At 47.3% G+C, this 25,814-nt stretch overlaps 1 protein-coding gene across 9 annotated transcripts in view; it reads left to right on the top strand.

The window, feature by feature from the left end:
• The window catches only part of MRTFA (myocardin related transcription factor A), a 176,583-nt gene that overhangs the window by 146,061 nt on the left and 4,708 nt on the right, over positions 1–25,814 (top strand). For 6 of the 9 annotated variants that reach the window (XM_075913240.1, XM_014574015.3, XM_075913270.1 and 3 more), the window contains 12 exons: positions 8,266–8,321; positions 11,253–11,328; positions 12,320–12,481; positions 14,167–14,339; positions 15,006–15,161; positions 15,783–16,036; positions 16,886–17,057; positions 17,356–18,450; positions 21,993–22,109; positions 23,351–23,515; positions 24,409–24,582; positions 25,340–25,400. In XM_075913240.1, coding sequence (XP_075769355.1) covers positions 8,266–8,321; positions 11,253–11,328; positions 12,320–12,481; positions 14,167–14,339; positions 15,006–15,161; positions 15,783–16,036; positions 16,886–17,057; positions 17,356–18,450; positions 21,993–22,109; positions 23,351–23,515; positions 24,409–24,582; positions 25,340–25,400 — 2,661 coding nt within the window. Of the gene's footprint in view, positions 1–7,952; positions 8,171–8,265; positions 8,322–11,252; positions 11,329–12,319; positions 12,482–14,166; positions 14,340–15,005; positions 15,162–15,782; positions 16,037–16,885; positions 17,058–17,355; positions 18,451–21,992; positions 22,110–23,350; positions 23,516–24,408; positions 24,583–25,339; positions 25,401–25,814 lie in introns of those variants that run through there. The other 3 variants (XM_075913278.1, XM_075913250.1, XM_075913253.1) reach the window with 3 other exon arrangements.

Genomic DNA, 25,814 nt, shown 5'->3' on the forward strand with positions numbered 1-25,814 from the left:
AGGTAATATCTTTTACTTGATCACCTTCTGTTAGTGATAGAGATAAGCCTTCAAGCTACAGAGAGTGCTTCTTCAGGTGTCTGTGTAGCAGAGCTCTGAGTAGCCAGAATTTTGGCTAGTAAAAGAAGTTCACCTCATACATCTTTTATCTTGTTTCTCTAATATCCTGGTTACAACATGGCTGTACCAACACTGCAAGCAGTGGTGGATTAGCCACTGGCCTAGCACCTTGCTCCCGGGCAGCTGGGCTGGACAGCCACAGCCTTGGAACTGCTGGGAAAGTGCCCTTCTTGCTGTGCCTGACCCCAGCAGAAGCTGGGAGTAGCAGGGGAAGTCCCCAAGACCTCCTTACTCTGACCCTGGAAGGGATGGAGGGGGACAAGGGAAATCCTCAGTGCTCCCCCAATCCTGTCCTTGACAGAAGCTGGGGAGCAGCAGGAGGAAACTCCAGCATCAGGACCTCTGCTGCAGTCCCAGGACTGGAGGAGCTCTTGCTACCTTCCATAGCCTCAAGGCTAGGGGAGCTTTTCCCTTTCTGTCTTGGACTTGTGGTGAGAGGGAAGAGCTGCTCTGGTCTTGGGCACACAGTACAGAGACCGAATAGGGGAGGGCCTGAGAAAGAGTCAAGAGTAGGGTCATGGGTGGGGTCTCATGTGGAGATGTGGAATGGGGGGAGATCACAGATAGAAGGGGGTTGGGGAGGGCTCCCATCCTTGCTCTGGCCCAGAGCTCCAGGAAATCCTAACCCACCTCTGGATAGAAGCTATACATAGACATTCACACAAATCATCACAATTATTTATTTTGAAATATTATTTACCAAAATTATAGTTATCAAAGATTCTAGAGTCAGTTGCCATAAAACTTAAGTAAGGGCAATTTAAAAGGAGCAGATAAGCAGTGGTTCATTACCACAGATTCGGAAAATGATAAATCACAGATGAAACAAAATTCAGGAAATACCCTCCTTATAAGTACCATCCCTTGTCATGACTCTCTGAACTTATCTATACTGCACACTAAATTGGCACTGCTGCAATTTATGTAGTAGCATCAATGTAGCTGGTCTGGTGAAGATACAGTAAGTTGAAGGGAGAATGCTGTCCTGTCAACTTAAGTTACTCCACCTCGCTGAGAGGTGGAAAATAAGTTGGTAGGACAGCATCTCCCACTGATGTAGCACAGTATAGACACCACAATAGGTTGATGTAAGCTAGATCAGTGGTTCCCAACCTTTTTTATATGAGGAACCGGCAAACTCATTCACAAATTTTTGGTGGGCTGGTAACATTTTATTTGCATAATTAATACACTTCAAACCTGTGCCCCCTCCCCCCCATATTATGTTGTTCAGCCCCAGCCATCTGAGTAGCCACCAACTAGAGCAGGCCCCAGCCCCCCCCCCCCCCCCCCCCCCACCATACGGCCGTGGCAGGCCCTGGCTGTTGGAGCAGGCAGGTCCTGGCCGCCACTGGAACAGACAGGTCCTGGCCCCCCTGCCCCTCCCATCCCCGCCGTGCAGCTGTAGCAGGTCCTGGCTCACCTGCCAGAGCAAGCCCCAGCCACCCACCACGTGGCCTCAATCACCTCCCCCCAGCGCAGCAGCCGCTCTCCACACGGCCCCACTAGCTGGGCCACGTAATAGCTGCTGGAGTTGGTACTGAGGCCACAGCATACCCGGCTGTCAGATGCACCACTCACCCTGCTGCGTGGGGAAGTGGGTGAGAAGGAAATTCCCTTATGGGGAACCCCAGCAGGTGGGGCTAATTAAAAGTTAGGGGCATGGCTTGGTAATGAGGTGTGGCTTGGTAATATGTCGCAGCCTGGCAGGCAGGGGTATGGACCGGCAGTTGGGAACTGCTGAGCTAGATCACTCAGAGGGGTGATTTTTTTCACTTTACATCAACTGAAGAGTAGTGTAGACCAGCCCTTGTCTCCAAAACCTGAGTAAAGAAATGGAGCCTGAGGCGTATCCTGATGGTAAGATGATTTGGGTTGTTTCAGAGCAAAGTGGGACAGTGCAGATCATCTGATGGAGTGTGGTCTGCCAACAACTCACTCTCTTTATAGTGAGGGAGTGCCAACTTGAATACCACTGCGTATTGCAACTTGGCAGTAACACAATGGCGGAGAGGCAGTCTCTCAAGTAACGAAGATATTCAGCTTTAAAGGTCAAAATCAATAAATTTCATTTGGAAACTCAGACACCCCATGCAAATTTTAGAGCACAAATAATTTACTTCCAGCAAGATGCATTTTTTATTCTTTGGGCTTCCACATTTCGCATCAGCTCCAGTTTCTGGTTTGATTTAAGGTATAGCTCTGCATAGGACTACACTCTTTAATTTTAGACCTGTACAATGGTCCCCTAATGGAAGAAATTATTACTCTTCTGGTCAGATGAAGACTGGGGAGAAGGACCATCTTAGAAACTGCTTCTGTATGATTATTAACCATCAGTTTGGGATCCAAAAACATGCCAGGATTGCAAACTTCTATTGATAAATGGTGGACGCATATTCCTAATATAGGGGAGGCAATCTTAGCCATATCTTCTTGCTTATCCCTGCCCATCAATTTCAGTGTTTTCCAGGTGGAGCTTCAGTAAGCTAACTCACTTCTATGCCCCAGTCTTAACCACATACTGGTTAAAGCAAGTGATATTACTTGTAGGCTCAGGTGAAATAGAAATCTGGATGTACTCAACATAATGAAAACCCTGCAACCTAGGTCATCTCATTATCTCTCCCAGTGGCCCCATATAGACTTGAAGCAGGAGGGAAGACACTATGGAACCCATGAAACAATGTGCAGAAGAACCCTTGGGTATGAGCAAAAACTGTCCACTACTTCCCTCTAAGAACGCTCAGTACAGAGGGAGGGAATAAAGCTGTTCAAAAAAAGCCTCATCCACGCATGCTGCAGTCAGTAGGCAAATCATTATCTCCTCATGAGCTGCAGTATCAAAAGCAATTGATAGATTTAACACTTTTAAACTGTAAATACCTAATCTTTTTCTGCCACCAGAGAAGATAAATTAATCAGCATCATCAATATAGCACTCATTTTGACTCCTGTGATGAGAGTAGTGATCATTAGTGACATCTCCATTTACTTATTTCTCCCTCCCCCCCCCCGCACTTCATCCCCAGATTGGGGACAGGTTGGCTTGTTTTTAAAGAATTTGGCACTCAGTTACCATGGACAACTGAGTCTTAAGCACCATCAAGTTGGGTTATTCCATACAATTCCTTTCCATCCATCCTCTCTGACCTCTTACCCCATCCCTCTTTAGAGAGTTGTCTCATATTGATTCTCAAGCAGGTTGTCCCTATTAGTTTAGTTGTCAGGGTCATGGATTTACTCCTAATATTTCCTGGTTCCCAAAAAGAGCCAGCCTTAGAGAAAATGGTGCCATGGGTGAACTTGTATTTTGACTCACTGGCCCCCACTGCCTCCCAGGGCTTCCCAGCCAGTCTCCCATTCCTGGACACAACTGGACACCACTGCCACCCTGGGCTCCCTAACTCTCAGGGTACGTCTAGACTACATGCCTCTGTCGCCAGAGGCATGTAGATTAGGCTACCAGACATAGGAAAATGAAGCAGCGATTTAAATAATTGCCGCTTCATTTAAATTTACATGGCTGCCGCGCTGAGCCGACAAACAGCTCATCAGCTGTTTGTCGGCTCAGCGCGATAGTCTGGACACGCGGGTGGCGACATCAAAGGTATTTGTCGACCACCCAGGTAAACCTCATCCCAGGAGGCTTACCTGGGTGGTCGACAAATACCTATGTCGACAAATACCTATGTCTGGTAGCCTAATCTACATGCCTCTGGCGACAGAGGCATGTAGTCTAGATGTACCCTTTGTTGACCTCTGGCTCTGCTATTTCCTTCCCCATTGTTCTGTGCTCCCTTCTGCAGCCTGGCATCCCAGACTTGTCCCGCTCCTTTCCATTTGAGCATGTCATCCCCCCAAGCACAGCACCTGGCCAGTCACCCATGTTGCCCACCAGTAAGGCTGGTCCTGTTCCTAAACCCAGTGGAGGTCAAGACCTATTCTTGAGCTCTGCGACGTCAACTAATACACCAGGCATGAGATTCCAGATGATAATTGAGCAACTATCCTCCTTGCCTTAAACTCCAATGACTCGTTTACTGCTCTGGACCTTTGGTATGCTTATTTTCACATAGCAATTGTCCCAGTTTGTAGAAGGCTTTTCTCTGGTTTGTTGTGGCAGGCTGGCACTGTCAGTACACTGTGTTCTACTTTGGTCTGTCTTGAGCCTTTGGCTACTTCCTCTCTCCCTTCTGTGTCAAAAGATTGCCTTCCTGCCAGCGATATCATCTGCAAGAGAAGCATGTAAATTGTAGGCCTTGATGGCAGAGCCTCCTTATACAATGTTTTCCAAAGACAATGGCCCTGCGGCAGTTTTTGTCTCACTTTCACCTGAAACCATGTCATATATCGACTAATTTTTTTTCCCCTAAGATGCACTTAATCCCCGAGAAGCAGAATTTTCAGACATTGGATGTCAGGCGAGATCTAGCTTTTGTATCCACATAGGACTAAACCCTTTAATTCCTCCCATCATCTGTTTTTGTCCTGTGCAGACTGAGTGAAGGGTCAAGCAATCTCTTCCCAGATGGTCTCCAGGTGGATAACTTCCTGCTAAGAAGTAGCTCAGACTGCACTCCCCTCCCTAATATGCGAGCTCATTCTGTGAAAGTACGTTAATCTTAGAAGTGCAGATAAAGCCTTGGTGGCTACTTAGCAGAATTGTTACAAAGGTCCAGACTGTTTGTTATGCAGTTAAGGCCAAGAAAAATGTATAGGGTTTTGTTAACTTTGGATGAAGTATGTTTATACAACAGCTACCCTTTTCTGATACATGAGCCCCCTGCTACAGAGAGCTCTTGAGGAAAGCAGGGAAGGATGTGTCTCCCCTGGAAATTTTTAGAGGTCACATATGAAGTCTGTCTTGCTGCCAGGATAGAGCAAAGTACAAACCACTGTTTGTTTCCAAAGGAATGCCCATGAGAAATTAAAATTGCTCTTTAGGGTAACTGTTTAGCCATCCTGCCATACTTTGTTCTATCAGGAAAGTTTCTTTCCTCTAGTTTAGCTTGTCTATATTCAGAATGCTCCCAGAACTGCACATGAAGCTAACAGAATTGTGAGTAGTTGCATCATAGAGATGGTTGTAACTGTCAGGAAAATGTCATTTCACTCCCACAACATAACGCATAGATATGCTGCATATACTATGATGGCAGAACTATGCAGGAAGGAAGCTGGCAAAGCTACTATGGAACATAAGCACTGGTGATGAAGTGCTACTGAAAGCTCAGGTGAAATCCGCTTTGACATCCACTCCCAAATGGCTCTTCGCTAGGGATGTAAGAGTTGAACTGGTTAACCAATAAGGTTATGCTGGTTAAACTCTTAAAGCCGTGGCAGTCACTCGGGCCTGGGAGTTGCAGCAGCCCTGACAGCCCAGTGTGGCCAGGAATCTCTGTGGAACTGGGAAAACTGGCAGCCCTACAGTGCTGGGAGCTGCAGCTGCCCTGGTAGACCCATGGGGCTGAGCGCCCCAGCAACCCTTTGGGGCCAGAATCCATGGCAGACCTGCGACTAATTGTATAAACCGACAGAAATTTCTATCGGTTACACAGTTCATATTTTTTCCCATTTTTTTTACATCCCTACGCTTGACTTGGTTGACTGTTGCACACTCTCATTCTGCTTCTGTGCGCTTGGGGAAGAAACAAAAACTTATGTTAATATCCTATTTTGTGCATGGCACAAAATATGACTAAATAAAACTTAAAGATTAGTGTTTGTTAATCAAGGAGGGGTGTATTTATTTGTGTGGGTTCACAAATAACTCTGGCTTTTTTCCAACAACTTTGTCTCTTGCTGTTCATCAATGACTGTCATAAATTACAGGCAGTCCCCGAGTTACATGGATCCGACTTACATCGGATCCCTACTTACAAACGGGGTGAGGCAACCCCGCACTAGCTGCTTCCCCCCAGCAGACCAGGGAGACGCGAAGCTAGCGCCCCCCCTCCCCAGCAGACCAGGGAGATGCGGAGCGGCTTTTCTCAGCAGACACCTCAGCTTGAGAATAAAGGACTGAGGGAAGTGAGGTGTGGGAGAATAAAACTGAGCTCTGGAGAAATGTTTGGCTAGAGTTTCCCCTACAATATGTACCAGTTCCGACTTACATACAAATTCAACTTAAGAACAAACCTACAGTCCCTATCTTGTACGTAACCTGGGGACTGCCTGTATTCTGAAATGTAATTGTCTCAGCTAATCAGACTGTAGAGATTTTGTAGTAATTGGGTTACAGTTCTATGATTATTCTTTGCACTCCCCTTTGCCAACTTGCGTAATAACCTTTTGTTTGTTTCTCAATAACCGGATAGCTTGAAAAATCCCACTAGCATGGCTCAGAGCCATTATTAGCCCATCAGAGGGCAGGTATTTTTATACTCACTGTGGTTATTTCTCAATAACTGCAGTTACTATGCAAATTGTTCTACTCTGGCTACTACAGTATAAATCTCTTACTATTGGCTACTGCCCCTCAAATTCCCACTATCTGGACTAAATTGTGCTGTTACGCTCATGTAAATTTGAAGTAACTCTATGTTCCAAAATAAGACACAGCTGCCTCAGCTTCTGACCCTTACCCATCAGACCTCATCCACTCCTCCTTACCCTAGGCAAAAGCTTAGTGCACCCTGCACTCTTTTGTACATTAAATTTAAGCAAAGATTTTCATATTTTGAACAATTTTCGAATGCTTCGTTATAAAAGGAAGTCTCTCAAATAGCTTAATCTGGAAATATTAAAATGGGTCTTGTGCACTATTATCGGATAAAATCTAGTGCATGTGACTATTTGTAAGGCCTGGATACAGCATTTTGTAGGTATTCAACTTTGAAGTTTGAACCTCTGAAAGTTTCATGAGGGTTTTAAGGGATTTTAAATTTCATAAGACTAAAGTTTGTAAACTGAACTTTTGAAGCTGATAGTAACATACAAAATCTGTCAGGTAAGTGTCCAGGTTAGAGTCTTGAACTTGTAATACAATCAGCACGAGAAGATCCTTATGCCTATGCAGTGCCCAGTTGAAGTCAAGGAGGTTCTTATCTGGCTCACTCCTTTAAATCTGAGTATAATAATGGGATTAGATGTGTAGTTCCATTTCAGGTGTAGGCTTGATTCTGGTCCTTTACTCTAAACTTGACAAAACTGCTCATATTTCATATGCCTGAAATTTCCTATGTTTTTCTTCAAGCCCGAGATTATTCCAGGTGCTAGCTATGTAATATCTTTGTAGTTTTTGTTTATGGAAAATGTTATAATTGTGAAATAAAAGTGAGGAATACAGAGGGACAATGGTGACATTCTTCAGCAGTTCTTAATTTCTCTTGCTATAGTTACCTTTTGGTAGATACATACTTTCCTGTCCAAGTATTTTTGATTTTGTGCAAGAAGACTATCAAGCAATGACAGTTTATAGGCCCTTTTTAAAATCTACCAACTCTATAGGAAAAGAGAGAGAGCCAACTCCATGTATGCACACATGTGCAACACGGGTGCAGATTTGTAGATGAATGTAATAGTAATGCCTGGCCTTGTATATAATTTTTTCTTTATTGATCTCAGAGCACTTTACAAAAAAGGTCAATACCATCCCCATTTTACAGATGGTGAAACTGACTTTCCATGATATTGAATGGCAGTAGAGAGGTTTTACAATTCATGAGGGACCCGCCCACCATCATTCCATTCTCACATGCCCCTTCAGGTATGCTGGTGCCTACCACTTTATTCTGGGTCCAGAGCATTTTACCTCCATGGGAAAGTTTGCTGAGGATATTTCATAGTTCCATTATCTACTTTTGACTCTTATTTCTTTGCCCCAGCAGATGAATAGATGAAGTTTACATATGGCACCTCAGTGTCAAATCCAAGTGAACATTTAGCCCACATTGTGATTTTTACAAAATCAGAAAAGGATCAATTCTTCAACTGGTATAAACTGATGTCCTTTCCTTTGGTCAGTGGAGCTACACTGAGTTACACCTGCTGAAAATGTTGTCCAGTATGTTGAACATATGCATAAGAGCTGCTGTGAGAATTTCTGGTAACTTTAGTTTGCTTGTTCTGAGTGACATAGGCATGGAGAGGGTCTGGGATACACCATTCTAATTCATTCTGTAAATGTTTTCCTCCCACCAGCTCTGAAAAGTCCAGCTGCATTTCATGAACAGAGAAGGAGCTTGGAGCGTGCCAGGGTAAGACACACTTTACTTTTTGAAGATTATGGGAAATCAGGAGTGGAAGGGTTTCTTCAGTTTATTACCCTGGAAACTCCATGTCTCTAAAGAGCAGTCTGCATTCTGGAAGCATTCTATCACACGCACACATGCACCCACATATGTGTTTTCATATATGGTGGTGATTTCTCCCCTGACTCTGCCTGATCCTGACTAGATTACTTCTGAGGGAATTCTGCACACAATATTTTAAAATTCTGCAAATTTTATTTGTCAGTAAATAAATGTGGAGGCTTTGGCTGGCTGAATATGGAGGTTGGTGATCACTCTGCTGGTGCCTTCTGGTCCCCACTCTGGGATATGGACTTAGTGGTGAAGCTTCATGTGACCCTGACACAGTGCAAGACTAGGGATATTAATGGTTAAGTGGTAAGCCTCACCCTTAATAGGTGAGGTTTACTGGCTACAGTTAACCGCTGGGGGCTGCTTCAGTCCCATGGGGGCCCACTGTGGGTGAAGGGGCACTTCAGCCCAGACAGAGCAGCTCCCAACTGCAGTGAGCGGGGGGAAGGGGGTGGGTTCCAGACCACCCCACCCCACCCCATTTAATCAGTTCATTAGTTAAACATTACGTTTAACTAGTTAACTAACTAAAATGGGATTTTATACCTCTACACAATCCCCGGTCCTGCCCAAGCTCTGTCTTGCAGGATACAAGTGTGGAGAGGCATAGTGTGAGGGGTTCCAGGTGTGAGGTGAGAGAATTCTCTGTGGGGCAGTCTGGCAGTGGGCGGCTCATTGGGAGGTTTGGGTGCAGAGGGATCTGGATGTCCAGGGATTTACTAGGGGGTTGTTTCCAGATGTAGTGGTAGTGGAACTCTGCAGAGGGTCAAAGTAAAGGTCTTTGAGGCTCAGCAGGGGTGTCTGGTTGCAGCTTTTTGGGGCCCAGTGGAGTGGCGTTTCCGGCTATGGGGGACTTGTTGGGATGGTCCAGGTGCAGGGGATGCGGCTCAGGGTTTGAGTGCAGGTGACTCAGCAAGGGGATCCAGAGGCATGTGTATGTAATTTGTTGGGGTGGTCCAGGTGCTTGGAGTGTGTGTCTTGGCAGAGGGTTCTGAATGCACAAGGCTCTGTATTCAAGGGGTGAGGCTTGATGGGGATGGGAGGGTTCAGTGTTTGGAGGTTCTGGATGTGGGGGTAAGGCTTGATTGGAGAGTTGTAATGCACAGATGTGGATCAGATGTCCACACAGTGATCCCTCCCCCTGCAGCTGAGGCACAGTGAGGGCAGAAACCTAGGATGGGTACTGTGAAGCTTTCTGCAGCTGGGAGAGGTTCTGGGTGTGGGTCTGCCTGAGCTCCGGCCCCATCTTATAGGGGGAGAGCAAGTGTCATTCCCCCCAGCCCAGCCAGGGCTAGCATCTGAGTCTGGTACAGGGTAAGAGCCACTAACTGCGCTGCCCTCTCCCTCTTCCCCGCACTGTGATTTTCCTCTCCACCAGCTGCTCCAGGCACCCAAAACAACATGCCCTGGTGTCTGGGGAGGGGCACTTTTGTGGCTTCCCTTTGCTTCCCCATCAGAAAGTCTGCTTCCCCACAGAAAAACGAATTTCTGATAGGGAAGCAAAGAAATATGTGGGGAACATGAATTGTGCATGAGGCCAATGGTGCAGAATCCCCCAGTAGTAGTAAATGCCAGTTGAGGGTAATGATCCAAATCTCCCCACACCATTGTTTCTGGGGATCACCATGCTCATACTGACCACATACATATCTGTAGCCCAAGTGTATGTTGATTCATTTGAGCCAAAGGATGTTGCTTCTGTGCAGTGTGCACACTTTTGTTAGAGTAGGGGGCTCCCAAGCCGTGGGTGTATTTTCTCTTTAGAACCAGCAGCTTGATGAAGAAGATCCTAAATCATCTTGGTTAGAAGCTGAAAATCACAGACCTGTGCCTCTTGAGAAAGGCACTGCACTTAATGTTGTAGCTAGCTGCTTGTACAGTGGAATTTCTTGGTGATTTCAGTTCCCCAAAAAGCCTCTGGGGAAGAATGTTCTTCAGATCTGCCAACAGCAGAGTGGCGCCTCCTCTGACAGTTGGTTTGAGTTTTGTTTCAAAAGTGAAAGCAATACATAATTGGAGAAATGACACTAACAGAACATCCGACACAACACCACTGCTACCAGCTTTCTGAAAACACTGAAACAGGGCCCCACTGTCTTGGAGTTGGTTTGCTTGAAGAGCAACATCCCCCCAGCTGTAAATTCTTCCTCCTTTTTGTTCTGAAACTTAATTATCAAATTACTTTTGGGGTCTTGGCAATGGGTGAGTGCATTTTTATGTTTAAAAAAATGTTATAAAGCCTTCAATGGGTCAATTCTTGTAGACAGCACTTATAGTCCTGCTGCCCATTGACCCTAATCTCTGATTCTCTGGGCTTTGTGGGAGTACTGAGTAGGAAGCATGCTCAGCTTATAGTGGGGTTTATCACAGAATTTACATCCAGCTGGTCAGAGAAGTAGACAGGGTCTTCAGTATAACAGCTGAACTTGCAATAAATGGAGCAGGTTGCCCAAACCATGACCCAGCTTCCAAATCCCAGCATTACTTTTGCATGTATTACTCTGCAAACAATTGAACCACTGCTCAGCATCATAAACAAAAACCCATCATCTTGAGTCTCTCAGACTGACACTGACTTGGTTTGGCAGTATGGCATATGGAAAGAAAAGTATCAGTCAGTCCCTTGAGTAAACTGATCTTGTGTTTGAATCTCTAAATCCTGTAAGAACTTGAAGGGAATATATCCCTTTCTATGTGCAGTTCATTCATGTCTCGGTAACAATGAAAGAGGGATTTAAAAAAAAAAAAAAACCAGAACAAATACCCAGTGCTGCCCAGACCTGTCTTAGACTGTGTCTGATTCATTCTTTTCTGACTTTGCTGCAGACAGAGGACTATTTGAAACGGAAGATCCGGTCCCGGCCAGAGAGATCAGAGCTGGTCAGGATGCACATTCTGGAAGGTATGGCACATGTTAAAGGGAAAAACTTCAAATGTGGCATGATGTGTAACAAGCACTGACTCTCTCCATACAGAAGCTTCAGGAGGAAGCCGAGTTAATCTGTTACAGGGAAAAAAACAACAAATGGTCTGGTAACACTTTATAGACTAACAAAACATATAGATGGTATCATGAGCTCATGATACCACCTACATGTTTTGTTAGTCTATAAAGTGCTACCAGACCATTTGTTGTTGTTTTTCCTCTCCATACAGTTACTGTCTTGATAACCCTGATGCTGTCCGCCTCTATCAAACCCTTGTTCAGCTGGGAATGGGCAGATAATCATACCAGTTGCATAGTAGCAGAGTGGGTGGTTGCAGGTGGGGTGGGGGAGAGGATATATTAGATCAGGGACGTGAGAACTGGCAACCAACTTCTGGAATGAGGAACTCCTGTTGTAGCTATATGTCTGAAGAGTATGTTTTGTACAAATCTAGAAACTGAGTTGCAGACAACCCATCTAAGATTCCCCCCAGTAATGAGTTGAGAAAAGCATCTAATGAGACTAGCTATATATAAAGCTGCCTTAGTTTTATGGCTGGTTAGGAAATACTCATCATGGCTTATTTGGTCAACAGAGAGATCTGCTATGTGAACCCCAATTGTGCACAGTCATTAACGGGGGGGATAAAAGATGGAGAAATGGGGTGCATGAGGACTGTTCTGCTGACCACAGAACAATTTGTTTAAACTATCCAAAGGAATGGGGCAATAAGAAGGTTCAGCTGGTGAGCATGTGGCCAATTTCTGGATCAGGCATAAAAGGATACCAGATGAGTAAGAAATGATTGTCATGAATTGAATGATGCCAATTTGAGTGGAGGGAGCTTCTCTCACCCAGTGTCAAGGGAAAAGCTCTTTCTTCCTGAATGTAAGCATAGTAATACCAGTATGGTCACACTGGGCACTCCAGAATTGATCCCATCGTATTTACTACTTCCCTGTGCAGAGACCTCAGCTGAACCCTCCCTGCAGGCCAAGCAGCTGAAGCTAAAGAGAGCCAGACTGGCAGATGATCTCAATGAGAAGATAGCCCAGAGGCCAGGTCCAATGGAACTGGTGGAGAAGAACATCCTTCCTGTGGAGTCCAGTCTGAAAGAAGCCATCATTGGTAAGTGTGGAAGGGGATCTGTATTTCTGGTGAGGTTCTCGGGTAGATACTATGAGATGTCATTCCCATGCCAAAACTTCAGCCTCTCCAGTCCTAGGATTCTGGAATGCAAAGCTCCCTTTCCAGTCTGGATAGTGATGGAGAGACACAAGATTATATGGAACGCTGGACTCCCAGAATAAAATAAAATGAAGTCCCAAACCCCAAGACCGGAAAACTATTGTGAGATCATGTTTCCCAGCTTGTGCATTCCTTTTCTTCCCGAAAATCCCTCTCTGTACAACAAATGTCTTTAACTTTCCATCAAAGAGAGCCCACTGACTGAGTCAGATTAGGGAGAGGAGACAGGGCGCATGACTGAACAGGTGTGAGGAAACAACAGCTCTCTGTTGATTTAAATTCTTCAGAGGATTCAGCTCCTTTGAAAATAAGAGGAACAGATGTAAATCATTCCAGTGCCATTCCAAGGGTGAAAAGGAATGTTGAGGAATAGCCCTCTCACAGCCTGACCGCATCACCCCACTCCTGATTTGGGTAGATTTGGCAGGAACATAATGGCACCCTTCTCAGGCTTGAGCAGTCACTGAAGGAATGGCTCTTCCCTTCAGAGACTAATGGAGGCATGCTCATGAGCAAGAGCGTGTATATTTCCTTGAGAGGTGCCGGGCTGTGGTAGGAGCAAGCTTGGCTTCATCATCACACAAAAATTGGTCAATGAAGAGAAGAAGAATTATCTTGTGGTTAACAAACTGAACTGGGGCTTGAGAGATCTGGGGTCAATTCCTGACTCATTGGGCAGATCGCTTAATCTCTCTTTGCCTCAGCTGGTCATCTGTAACGTGAAGGTGATCGTACTTCCCTGCTTCACGGGGGTGTTTTGGAAATACATTCATATCTGTGGGATGCATAGAAACTGTGGTTGCAGGGAGCCCTATATGCACAGATAAAAATATGAGGAACAGGTGATTGACCCCTTCCCTTTGTGCCTGGATAAAAAAATAGAGAACATATGGTATCCCTAATAAGAGAGTCTGTTAACGCCTCCTTCAGGGAGAAGGATCCTTTCTTCTACACTATAGCATGTAGCTGATGAATAGGGCTCGCCGAACCGCGGCGAGCCCCGCTCACCAGCCGTGCTGTCCGGTGATCTGTGCATGCGCAGATCATCGGAATCCGGCTCTTCCGGGTTACAATCTACTCGCCACGGGCAAGTAGATTGTATAATTTGTCGAGCCCTGCTGATGAATACTAAAGAAATTGTTTCTTAACACTAGACTATGGAAATTAGCACCCAAATTTCCTAATTGAGAAGCCACCAGACCAAGTCTCAATGCTCCTTGTCATATGCCATTGCCCTAGATCCCTCTGTCAGGCTTTAGGCTGCATAGTATGGTAGAAGTAAGCAACTGTTGTTTTAGTGAATGAACTCTTCCTGTCCATAATCAAGGGAAGTGTTTCCATGCTCCTGCTAGACTATTCTGTAGCATTTGCTATGGTTGACCAATAATAATGATTCTGCAGAGTGCATGGAAACACCCTGAAAAGGCTCAGGTCTGTGCTTTATTCTCTTAGCTTAAGCCCCAAACCCAAGAGAGAACTCAGATAGACCAGCACACACACCCTTGCCTGCTCGCCACTAGTGACTGTAATACCATTCAATATATGAAATTATTTTTTGTTTTCAGTTGGGCAGGTGAACTATCCAAAGGTTGCAGATAGTTCTTTTGATGAGGACAGCAGCGATGCCCTGTCCCCAGAGCAGCCGGCCAGTCATGATTCCCAGGGATCTGTACCATCACCAATGGAAGCTCGGATTGGTGAACCGCTTCCCAGCACCACTGTGTTATCACCAGCTCAGGTAAGAATGCTGTGCCTTTGCTTTTGCTGCTCTTCGGGATCTCAGGAATGAGCTACTGCAAATACCTGGCTTCCTGCAGAATGAGGCATAGAGACATCCACATGGTGTCACTGCTAAGAGACTGATTTGTTCCTTAGCAATTCATTAGTGGGATGTCACTGAAGTAACATGAGATATTTAGCTTCTGAATGGTAACAGTAAGACCGTTTTTTCAGGTGCCTTGGGATGACCCTGTGGGTAGCTGCAGCTGGAATGGGCATCCATTGAGTCCCTAGATGTGATAGGAGATAGCACATAGCTGTGCCATGTTGGGGATTGATAGTGGGATTGGTGGTTTGCTAATGCCATGTGAATTAAGTGTATACTAGTCAAGGGAGGCAAAGGGAGGAGGGGCATAGAGTTAGAAGTAAGCTTTGATTGCTTCCTTGTTCTAAGATGCTTTGAGCCCACAGAAGTGTGCTCCTGCCCAGGCTGGACAAGGGGAGTCTCAGGAAATAAATTAAGAAGCCAATTGGCCATTTAATGATTGGTAACCTCTGCATAGCAATTTTAGTGGAAGGTTCCCACAGCTCTCTGCTTTCTGAAAGGAGGGCAAAATTGTAACAATGGAGAGAAAACTTTTAGCTGCTTGTGTGTCTGTGAGTGATGGCCTTTTTCCCCTTGCAGGTTGTATCCCAGTTACAGATCAATGTAGACTCCAGTGAAACACCTTTCCTACCCGAACAGCCACTCCCTCCTCTTCCACCACCATCTCTGCTGCCTGCTAGCCTTGCCAACAGAGTCACTGTTCCTGCTGCCAAGCCCCCGCCAACACTTATTAAGGTATTGGGCAGTGTTATTCTATTTTTATAGACTAATAGAAGTGAATGTGGCTACTCTGGGAATGATAGAGTGTGGGAATGTTAAATAAGAGCTGCTGACGCTCTGGAAGAACATCTTGTATCAATCACTGTCTCCGCTTGGTCTCTACTTAGAGAACCTTCCCTGGGCTTGAGATGGATCAGTGTCTAGGTCTTCTACTGTTAGAGAGTTCATTGAGACAGGGGTTAGGTCGGAAAGATGACTCTCTCCCTTCCAAATACACTAGTGTAGTTGCCAAGATTCATAATGAGTCCTAGATACAAACATTTTTCTCTGAACATCTAGCATTGACCATGATCAGGGTCAAGGAGTCTCAGCTTAATTGTTCAATGATCTGTGTGCTGTGGCAGTCCTTGTACTTTTGTGCCTGTACCCTTGTTCTGATGCTGTGTAATGTGCTGAGTGTGTACAATTATCCCTGCTTTAAGAATGTGAAAAGACCCCAGAGCCAAATTTGGAGAAAGTTTTGAAGTAACAAGCCTGGTTTGCATGTAGGTTTTGGATAGATGTTAATGCTGTCCCAGTGCATCTGTTGTTTCTATTCTTATTTTCTTCCTCCTGTCCCTCTCTCCTCTTGCATAGCAAAGCCAGCCCAAGTCCGCCAGTGAGAAGTCTCAGCGCAGTAAAAAAGCCAAGGAATTGAAGCCGAAAGTCAAGAAGCTTAAATATCACCAGTACATCCCCCCAGACCAAAAGCAGGACAAAGGGGCTCCCCCCATGGACTCATCCTATGCCAAAATACTGCAGCAGCAACAGCTCTTCTTGCAGCTCCAGATCCTTAACCAGCAGCAGCAGCAGCACTACAACTATCAAACTATCCTGCCAGCCCCACCAAAGTATGGGTCCCTCAATGCTACTCATCCATATGGAATCCCCTGCCCTTTTGTCCCTACTCATGGTCTCCATCAGCTGCACTATAGCTACCAAACCATCCTATCCACCCTGCCAAAGGATGGGACTTACAGTATTGCTCATGATCCTCTTCTGCCTCTCCCCACTCCCCTATGAGGGACTTGCTCTCTTAGGCCAGGTCTACACTAAAGGGGAAAATCGAATCAAAATATGCAGCTGCAGTTACGTTAATTACATAGCTGGAGTCAATGTACTTTGTTTTGAGCTTCCCTGCCATCCCCATAGCAGGAGGCTGATAGGAGAAAACAATCCTGTTGGCTTGCCTTACTCTGTGCAGGAGCAGGAATACTGGCAGCTGATGGTTGTTCTCTGAATTCGATTTATCAGGTCTTTACTAGACCCACTAAATCGAACTCCAGAAGTTTGATCACGGCAGCTTCGATCTTCTGCTTAGCGTAGACATGCCTTAGTAAGTTCCTCAGATCCCAAGCATATTGAGCTCTGAAGGGGTGAGACCTAGGAGTTAGAGTTTGTAGTCTGGCTAGTAAATCCTGTAAAGTTATCATCGTCCTCAGGAAGTGGTCTGTGCTGGGCGAATCAGTCAGGCAAGAGCAGTGGAACTCAGTTGGTTTTTCAGTAGCCAGAATGGCGGGTCACTGTACAGTCAGAAGATACTTACTGGTGAGCTGTAACACTGGGGCGTGCTGGTGCCCTGCATGATTCCACAGGCACACAGGGCTGTAAAGGTCCTTGTCTGACTTCTCAGCACAGATGGTGAGCAGTGAGGATCCCTTCCACTTTGATTCTGATATCCACACTTTTTCCTTCTGCAGGTCTCTAGGAGAGCAGCAGGGTGGCACTAGTGCCCCTGCCATGCGTAGTCTTTCTACTGCTGTCAGCAGTGCATCTTCTGCATCCTCTAGTTCTAGTGGGCTGATGCGACAAAACAGTAATGCCACAGTGGGCAAACCAGGCCCTCTCCCTACAAATCTTGATGACATGAAGGTAAGTGTCTGTACTGCCATCAGCGCTAAAACTAATTGGGCCCCTTATTGGCATTGTCAAAAGAGAAGGCAAGAGCTTAATGAAGTGGCCATTCCAGAGCCAGGCTGAGGCACTCTGACAGGCACTATGTAGTGGCAGCTTGCATTGCTGCTGTACATGGGCTATGGGGGAATAAAGGATCCTTCAGCCTGCAGGGCTGTCAGTTCAGTCCCTTGCCTCACGACTCTCATACATGTTAAAGACTGGTCCAGTTGGGGCAAGTGTTCTTTTAGCTGTAACACAGTGTTCCCCTTCTTAGGTGGCAGAACTGAAGCAAGAATTGAAGCTGAGGGCGTTGCCCGTCTCAGGCACCAAGACAGACCTGATTGAGCGGCTCAGAGCTTACCAGGAGCAGAATGGCACAGCCAATCAAACAGCTAGCACTCCCAAGCCCAATGCAACAGCTATCCTCCCAAAAGCTGCTGAGGTGGTGGTAGCCTTCCCAGCTGCTAGGCTGAGCACTGGACCAGCACTGGTTACTGCTGGCATTGCACCGGCAGAGGTTGTTGTGGCCACGGTCACCGGCAATGGCATGATGAAGTTTGGGAGCACAAGCTCAACACCACCTGTTTCACCCACCCCCTCAGAGCGTTCACAGATGAGCACTGGGGATGAGAACTCTGCAACTGGAGATGCCTTTGGAGAGACAGTGACTTCACCTCTGACCCAGCTCACCCTGCAGGCATCGCCGGTACAGTTCCTGGTGAAGGAAGAGAGCTCTAAGACAAACTCCTGCAGCCTAAATCCAGCACCCAGGTTGGAGCAGTGCAGCAGCAGCAAGGACATGGAGGTCCAGGATAAAGACCAGATGTTGCAGGAAAAGGATAAACAGATTGAGGAACTAACTCGAATGCTGAAACAAAAGCAGCAGCTTGTGGAGATGCTGAGGCTGCAGCTAGAGCAGGAGAAACGGTCTCAGCAGCCGCTAGCAGCCACAGAAACCAGAATGGGAGGGTTGATCCCTGCCACCAGTCCAGTGGCTTTTGGCACCCAGATTAAGAGTGAAAATGGTTTCTTGAGTTGCCAGTGTACACCTGATGGTCCAACAGATCAATTCAACCCTGTGTCCACCACTAGCCAAATGGACACTTCGGATGCAAGCTCAGTGCCAAAGAAAGCGGTGATGGTGAAGCAGGAGGTGCCGACAGCAGAAACAGAGCCACCATGCCAGCCCCACACCCCACAGATCTTCCTTGGTCAGCAAGGGAGCATCCTGAGTGACCTCATCAAGGGGGCCCCCCCCCCTACCCTCATCACAGATTCCACGGGGACTCACATTGTCCTTACAGTGACCAATCAGAATGCTGAGAGGCGGGGCCTCTCGCCACAAGGGAATAGCTGCACAACCTTGCAGGTAGGCTTCTATTATCCCTCCCATGTGAGGCTGTCTAGTCCTGCTCTCCAAGTCCCTGGTCATTACTATGGGGTGCTCATTTTACCACAGAGTTAGATTGGAATTTGGAAATTAATTTTACAGATTTCTGTGTCTGGGCTGGATGATCTTGGGACAGCCTGTAAAATGTGTAGCTATGGAAACTAAGATGAACGCAATCATATTGCCTGCTTCAGGGCAAAAACAGAATGGCCAGGGGTTAGAAGGGATTCTATGGTCACAAACCTCATGTACAATGTTGCATAATTAACTAGGTACGTTAGAGGCTTCTTAACCTTCCTCAGATCATCAGGTTCTGGTTACATTTAGAGGTGGGACACTGGGCTCGGCAAACCCGTGGTCTGATGTGACACACGGATTCTTGTTTCAAATGGGTGTGAAAGAACAAGCTTTTGCTCTGGAGACAGGGTGGGTGAGGTAATATTTTTTTATAGGATCAGCTTCTGTTGATTAGAGAGATGAGCTTTCAAGCTTACACAGAGCTTGCCTTCTGGCCCGCAGGAGAACTACTGTGTAAGCTCAGTGGCTTATCTCTCTCACCAATGGATCCCATAAAAGATATTTCTTACCTATCTTGTTTTTCTAATAACCTGGGATCAACATAGCTACAATACTTCATACAGGTTTTCACTGGAGCATAGCAAAAGGCCGTGGGAATTCCACCACTTGTTACTTTGTGGAGAGAAAGAGATTGTAAGCTAGAGTTTTCCAGTAGATGAATTTGACTAATTGAGGTTTGAATGCTGAAATCAGAACCTTGGGAACAGGAGTGTGTGTCTTGCTAAACACTCTTGTTTTTAAAACAAATGAGCAGTCCCATGGCACCTTTGAGACCAACAAATATATTATCATGAGCTTTCATGGGTAAAACCTACTTCATCAGATGTGTCACGCTGTAGTAGAACAAACAGAAGACAAGGCCTTTCATTGAAGTGGATAGAGACAAACCCAGCTCTCATAATTTCCCCTGTTGGTTTAAGTGGGAGAGGAATCTACGTTTAACACAAGTATAGTTAGGGACAAAAAACTAAGGATGTTAAAATTAGATTAATCAACTAATCGAATAGTCAAGGGAATTTCTATTGACTATTTGATTAGTTGATAAGGGCACTTCTGATTTGAAATGCAGCAAGAGCCCGCTGGCCTGTTTCTACATTTCAAAGGCAGAAGTGCTGCACAGCATTCCACCTTTGAAATGTATGAGAGCCCCAGCAGGGGCTCTTGTGCATTTCAAAGATTGAAACGCTGCGTGGAGCCTGGGGCCATTGAGGTATTCTGAGTCCCCCGCTGGCCCCAGGATCCGTGGGGAGCTTCTAGTTTGAAATGTACAAGAGCCCCAGTGGGGACTCTTTTACACTTCAAAGGTGGGACACTGCCGCTGTGCCCCGCCCCCTCCCACAGAGCTGGAGCTGGGGAGAACCGGCTTTTAAGCTCAGCCTCACTGGCCCCGGTTCCATTTATGGCAGGTGGGATGCAACCTGGCTGGTGGGTCCATGTGGTTGGAGGCGTCGGCTACTTGGGTGGCCCTGGGGCTGGGGACAGTGGCTGCTCAGGCATCAGGGACCGGAGCCCAGTGGCTGGGGGTGGTGGCTGTTCAGGGGACAGGTGCAGGAGCCCTGTGGTTGGGGCTGGCAGCTGCTTGATTTGTTACTGTCATAACCGGAGAATAGCATGCATTCGGAACAGTAATTGAAGAACTTGAAACTCAAATTTTTATTTGCAAGAAATACAATGGTATGAAAATTCAGTCAGGTGCAAAAAATTAAGTCACCAATGAGAGCTAGAGGGTTAGGCTCTAGGAGGTGGTAATGCACGTTTTCATTTCTACTCCCCTTGAGAACAGTAGCAATTGCTCTTTGTCAAGGAAACCATTTCTGCCACCATTTATTACTGGTGTTGTGTAGCAGCAGACAGAGCACAGGTCTTTAAGAAAAATAGCTTATTGTTCAAACTTTGCAGGGGTGTGTGTGAGGGGACGAGAGAGTGATTTCTTTTTTAACCTTATCTGTAACTGATGGCATGATGCAGTACATTAGCACTTAGGGTCAGCCATAGTAAGAAGGAAGCATGGGTGAAAGTTCTGATTTAACAGCTCTTTTTATTCTTTGTGACTGGGAAGGGCTGTTTTAGTATTTTTCTCCATAACACGTCACCCACCCACCCACGCATAATCGGTGCACAAGACCAAAACTCACTGCACTCACGGATGGAAATTCTTAGCAGGAATCCTGGTTAGGAGTAGCTGTTCCCATAAATGAGGACTGCAGTGCTTTTTGCTCCTTCCTCAGAAGCTAACAGTGGTGGTCACTGTCAGACCCAGGCACCACCTTCCCCTCTAGTTGGAGGGACTACTGGGAGTTGGGGCAGGCTGAGGAGGCATAGTGGGAGGGAGGGGCCTGCTCCCACAGCTGGGTCTGGGACCTGCTGCGAGGCGGGAGGAGGTCCAGCATCTGGGGCCGGGACCTGTAATGTGGGATGGCTTGCTCCGGCCGCCAGGGCCCAGGACCTACTGTGTGGTGGGGTGGTGGTGCCAGGACCTGCAGTGTTGGGGAGGAAGGGAGGGCAGAACCTGCTTGAGGAGCTGAGGGCCTCCTTGGGAGGCTGGGGCTGGCTCAGGCACTGGCTCAGGTGGCCTGGGGCCTGCTTGTGGGGCAGGGGCACGTGAGGGGGACCATGCGGTGGGGGGGGGGGGGCCGAGGCTGCTCTGGCAGCTGGGGCTGCATGGTGATGGGCTGGGGCTGCTCTGGCAGTCCGGGCCGCGTGGGGGGTTGCTCAGATGGCCGGGGCCAGCTCCAGCCCCTCCCCGGGGCTGGAGCTATGGGCAGGGCTGCATAGTAGCTTTCTGGCTGCTCTCTGGGTGGGCTGCGTGGCGGCTGCCCAAAGCTGGAGCCGGGCTGTGGTATGGCTGCTCCTGGGGCTGAGGCCCCCTGCACCTCTCTTCCCTTTGCCCGCACCTCTCTTCCCCGCTCCTGCACCTCTTTTGCCCCTCAGAGCTCTCTGCCCCCCACTCCCCATGTGTCACTGCTCCACCTCCAGCACCTCACTCCCTGCAAACCCAGGGTGCTGGCAGCAGCTTCCTTCTGCCTCAGGTGGGGACTCAGTCAGCCCCATGAGGAGCAGCCTGGGGTAGTCCTCGCCCTGCACACAGGATTCCCAGGGAGTAGCGCGGAGAGTCTCACCATGAAGTGGGGGGGAGGTGGGGGCAGCACCACTGGTGGGTGCCACAGTGAGACATATCCAAACAAGCACACATGACCTCACTGGCGCACAAGACGAAACTCACTCCGCTCATGGATGGAAAATCTTAGTGGCAACCCTGGCTGTCATTGTTCCAAATGTCCTGCTGGGAGAAACTAACAAGTGAATTTCCTAGAGATGTACGGGTTGGGAAATCCCACGTGACTTCATTGTATTTTCAGAAAAACTAAAACCCGTCTCTACCTTCACAACCGCCTCAGATAATACAGTGAGTGACTTTGTTTTCATTCTTCTTTCCTTCTCAGAGAGTACAATCATCACCCACTAAACTATCCAGCCAACCACAGTGTCAACTTCCTGCAAGCAACTCGCCCTCACAGGAGCAGCAGCCTCCCAGACCACCAAACCAGCCCACCAGGAAGGTAGCTGAGCGCATGCTTCCATTCCTTCCTTGTTTTCCCTTCGTCTGGTGGCTGGCTGAGCCATTGGGGGAAGGGCGCACATGAACAAATCATTTCTGAAACCATCACTACAGAGGGAAAGACCCCACTGCACGGCAGCTTCCTGCACCATCACAGGTTGCAACTGTGGAGTGCAGCCGTGATCTTCTTCTGACAACAAAAAATACATGTGACCCCAGGAGAGGGAACCAAGCCATAGTTCACCCATGCCCTGCCACCCCGGCACCAAAGCTGAAGCCAAAAGGCATCTGACCTGAGGGGGTGGAGGCATGTAACCTTAGGTCCTGGGCAGTAGGGTTCAGGCTTGGGCTTCAGACTTGCTTAGTGACCCCATTCAAATGGGATTATGATGCACTTTGGGGATCTGACCCACAGTTTAAGAGCCCCTGGCATAGTGCATTGGTTCTTGGCCTGCGAGCTCCCAGCACGTGTGTGTTGGGTGGGGAGGGCTGAAGGGAGAGATGGTTCTGTGCTCTGATTTCATATCCCCAGTCTTCTGCTGAAGCAGCTTTGCATAACCACTTATAACCAACCAGTTCTCCTTGGGGTGTCAGAAGCACCAAACACTCTTGGACCAATTTCCTGTAGTGACTCCTACAAAAGAGCTAGAGGCACCGAGGCGCAGGATTCTGGGATGCATCTGAGGAGATTGAACATGGGATTCATGGCCTGAAGAATGGTTGAGACTCCCTGACAATGTAGCTCTGGCCCTCAGGGTGTCTACACAGCAAAGAAAAATGTGGATCCTGCAGGGTAGAGCCTGATCTTCAGCCCAAGTGTGGAAAGCAATCCAGCAATGAATCAGCCCTGCAGCATGCACCCTGCGAGCCCCAGTCCGCAGGTTTTTCTTTGCTGTGTAGATGTATTCTTAATCACTCAGTGCTGTGTGAAAGAGTCTTTACAAAGTGATTGTAAACAAAGGGCCAGATTGTGCCCCCCTTGAGAATTCCTACTGAAATCAAAAGGCAGTTACTGCACTGGGGTTGTCAGAGCTTCTCTCCATCCTGGGCTGGGTGTTTGAGCTCTAGGGTCAGTTTATAGGTTTGATGAGGCTTTTAATACAGAGTTGAATGGTTTTGACTAAAAAAATCTTTTTCCATTGAAGAGTTGCATTCTGTAGGCATGCCAGAATCGGTGACTAATCTTAGCTTACATGCCATGCAGGGGTTTGTAGCTCTCTTAATTCTTTTGTCTCCCTGTAGGCTCAGAAGCCAGGTCTGCAGGTGGTCACTGGGCAGCTGCCCCAAACAATTTTGTCTTTCTCAGCACCTCCAAACCTGCAGCCCTTTTTCCTCAATGGCTTCCACAAAGGATCCCTGAAAACTGGTGCTCCTGGCAAAGCCAACCAACCCAGTGTGCCGAAAAAGGTAGTTTACCAGCAAATCCCATGCAGTCCATGTAACAGTGTCAGGTTACAGGCCATTTCACATTGAGGGAGCAGACTCTTAAGGGAGTCTGACTATCCAGGGATCACTTCTCTGTGCTGCTCACAATGGTACAGCAAGGGAAAAATTAAAAAAACCTTCCCAAATGAAACTCTGAGAGATTGAGAGATAGCATGTATAACTATCTGAGCTGAAGTTCCTCCAGGATACTTGGGTCATTATTCCTACTCTAACATCCATTCCATAGCTTGTTAATGACCGTGGTAAAGGCTAAGGCCTTAACACAGTGTTTTTTGTACATTTCTGTGGCATTGATTCAGTGCTGAGTCACCAACACCACTTCCTGTAATACTATGGGTTTCCTTTGGAGATGTGTCTTCTGAGTTCTGTCATCACCTCCTCTGCTAAATTTATGAGGTCTGACCCTATCCTGCTGACTTCTCCACAGCCAGTGTTTTGTGAACAGTTTTGTGTTTCAGAAGCAGACTCATTATTGAGATGAAAGGGTAAAATAATGGTTCTAGACTGTAGCAAACAGAGCATGTTGCAAATACTGTGGGGATAGTCCTCTTATGTCTCTGTGATGTGCTGAGGGAATCCACCCACCCAAACAATGGGCTTCTCCTCACCCCAATGCAGTCCTGTGATGGTTTGTGTCTTGGGGTGCTTCAGCAGCAGCTTTTCATTTGTGATTTGGAGCGGGAAGGTACTATGCACACAGTAAAGAAGGAGCAGAGATCCTGACAGCAGGAGCAAAGCAGCTTTCTGCCCAGCTTTAGCAGAGGAGAAGGGATGGTTGTTCCATGGTATGTGGGAGTATTCATGATGTGACAGATGAAATGGGCTTTCACTCCTTGCTCCTTTATTCCAAACAGTCATCCTCACAGCCAGGCTCTCCTGCTGCTTCTTCCCCATCCCAGATGGACCTTGAGCAGCCGCAGCCGCCTCTTTATGGGACTCCTCCACCTCCTCCCCCTGTCTCCTCGGTACTGATGAAAGAGCCACCAGGCTACGAAGAGGCCATGAAGCAACAGCCAAAGCCACATGAGGTAAGAGCAGCCACTTCCTTTTGCTTCCATGAGGAACATCTTGGGCAGCATGTGAGAGAGCTGCTGTCTGAAAATACAGCACCCACATTGGTCCCAGAATTCAGGTGTAAGGGCCTAGGAAATGGAAAGACTGAAACACAAGGGGCCTTCTAACTGATATTGAGCTGCACACATGGCGTCACGGTGAATTCCCTGAGTGGCGTTTCACTGGGATTGGAGCAGCCTTCCCTTTCACTGCTTGGCCCATACACCTGAGATAAGATTGCCCCCTGTTTGGGGGGAGTCTAAACTGCAGATGGAGGTATAATTCTGAGCTTGTATAGATATACACACTAGCCTTACTGAACAAGCATGCTAAAACAATCAGTGTGGCTGTGAGGGATTCAGTTAACTAAAGACAATCAAATCCAAGGTCCTGCTGCCCATGCATTTGAGGCTACACTGTTACTTTTAGCTCACTACTTTGACCACAGCTAGTAAAAGTACGTCTGCCCACGCCAGGAATTATGCCTTCCAGCCGCAGTGTAGACATATCCTTAGGAATAATACAGGGGCATAGTGTGGCTGCAGGACCCTATGTGGCTATGAACACCCTCGTGTCCAGTACCACTATGGGGTGATAGAAGCCATTGGTACCATGCTGCTATAGGCACCATCCTACCAAGTCAGTGAGAGAAGGAGAAGGACCGGACCAGCAGATAGGCAATGATGATGTTTCTTGTGTGTATGAGTCTAATTTGTCACACTCTCTTCCCAGGAGAATGGCTGTTCGAGCCAGCAGATGGATGACCTGTTTGATATCCTCATCGAGAGTGGAGGTGAGGAGAGAATCTATGAGCCCTCTGGCTGCTGGCTACTTACCTCTGCGTTTGAATCTGTGGCTTGGGTAGCACTGAGCTCGTGTGACTCCCACGCTTTGGCTCCTCTACAGGGAGCAGGGCTCTCGAGATTGATCTTGCCTTGGCCTGGGCCCTTGCGTATTCTTCATTTGGTGCCATCCTTAAAAAAGCAGGCTAGGATATGGCATGCGAAATGGACTGGTCAGGCACTAGCATCATATATCATAAAGCTGGAGCTGCTGCACTGCATCAGACCTGTGGGTGTGCTGGGCTGAACTCCCCTCACATGGCCCTGGCCAGCGATGGCTCCCTGTGAGGCCGGTTTAGAACTTCCCTAACCCAGCCTAATGTGTAACTGGGAGAGGTTTCTTGACCCTGTTTGTTGGTGATCTT

This window comes from Pelodiscus sinensis, chromosome 1 (assembly GCF_049634645.1).
Source record: "Pelodiscus sinensis isolate JC-2024 chromosome 1, ASM4963464v1, whole genome shotgun sequence".
NCBI classification, from domain to species: Eukaryota; Metazoa; Chordata; order Testudines; family Trionychidae; genus Pelodiscus; species Pelodiscus sinensis.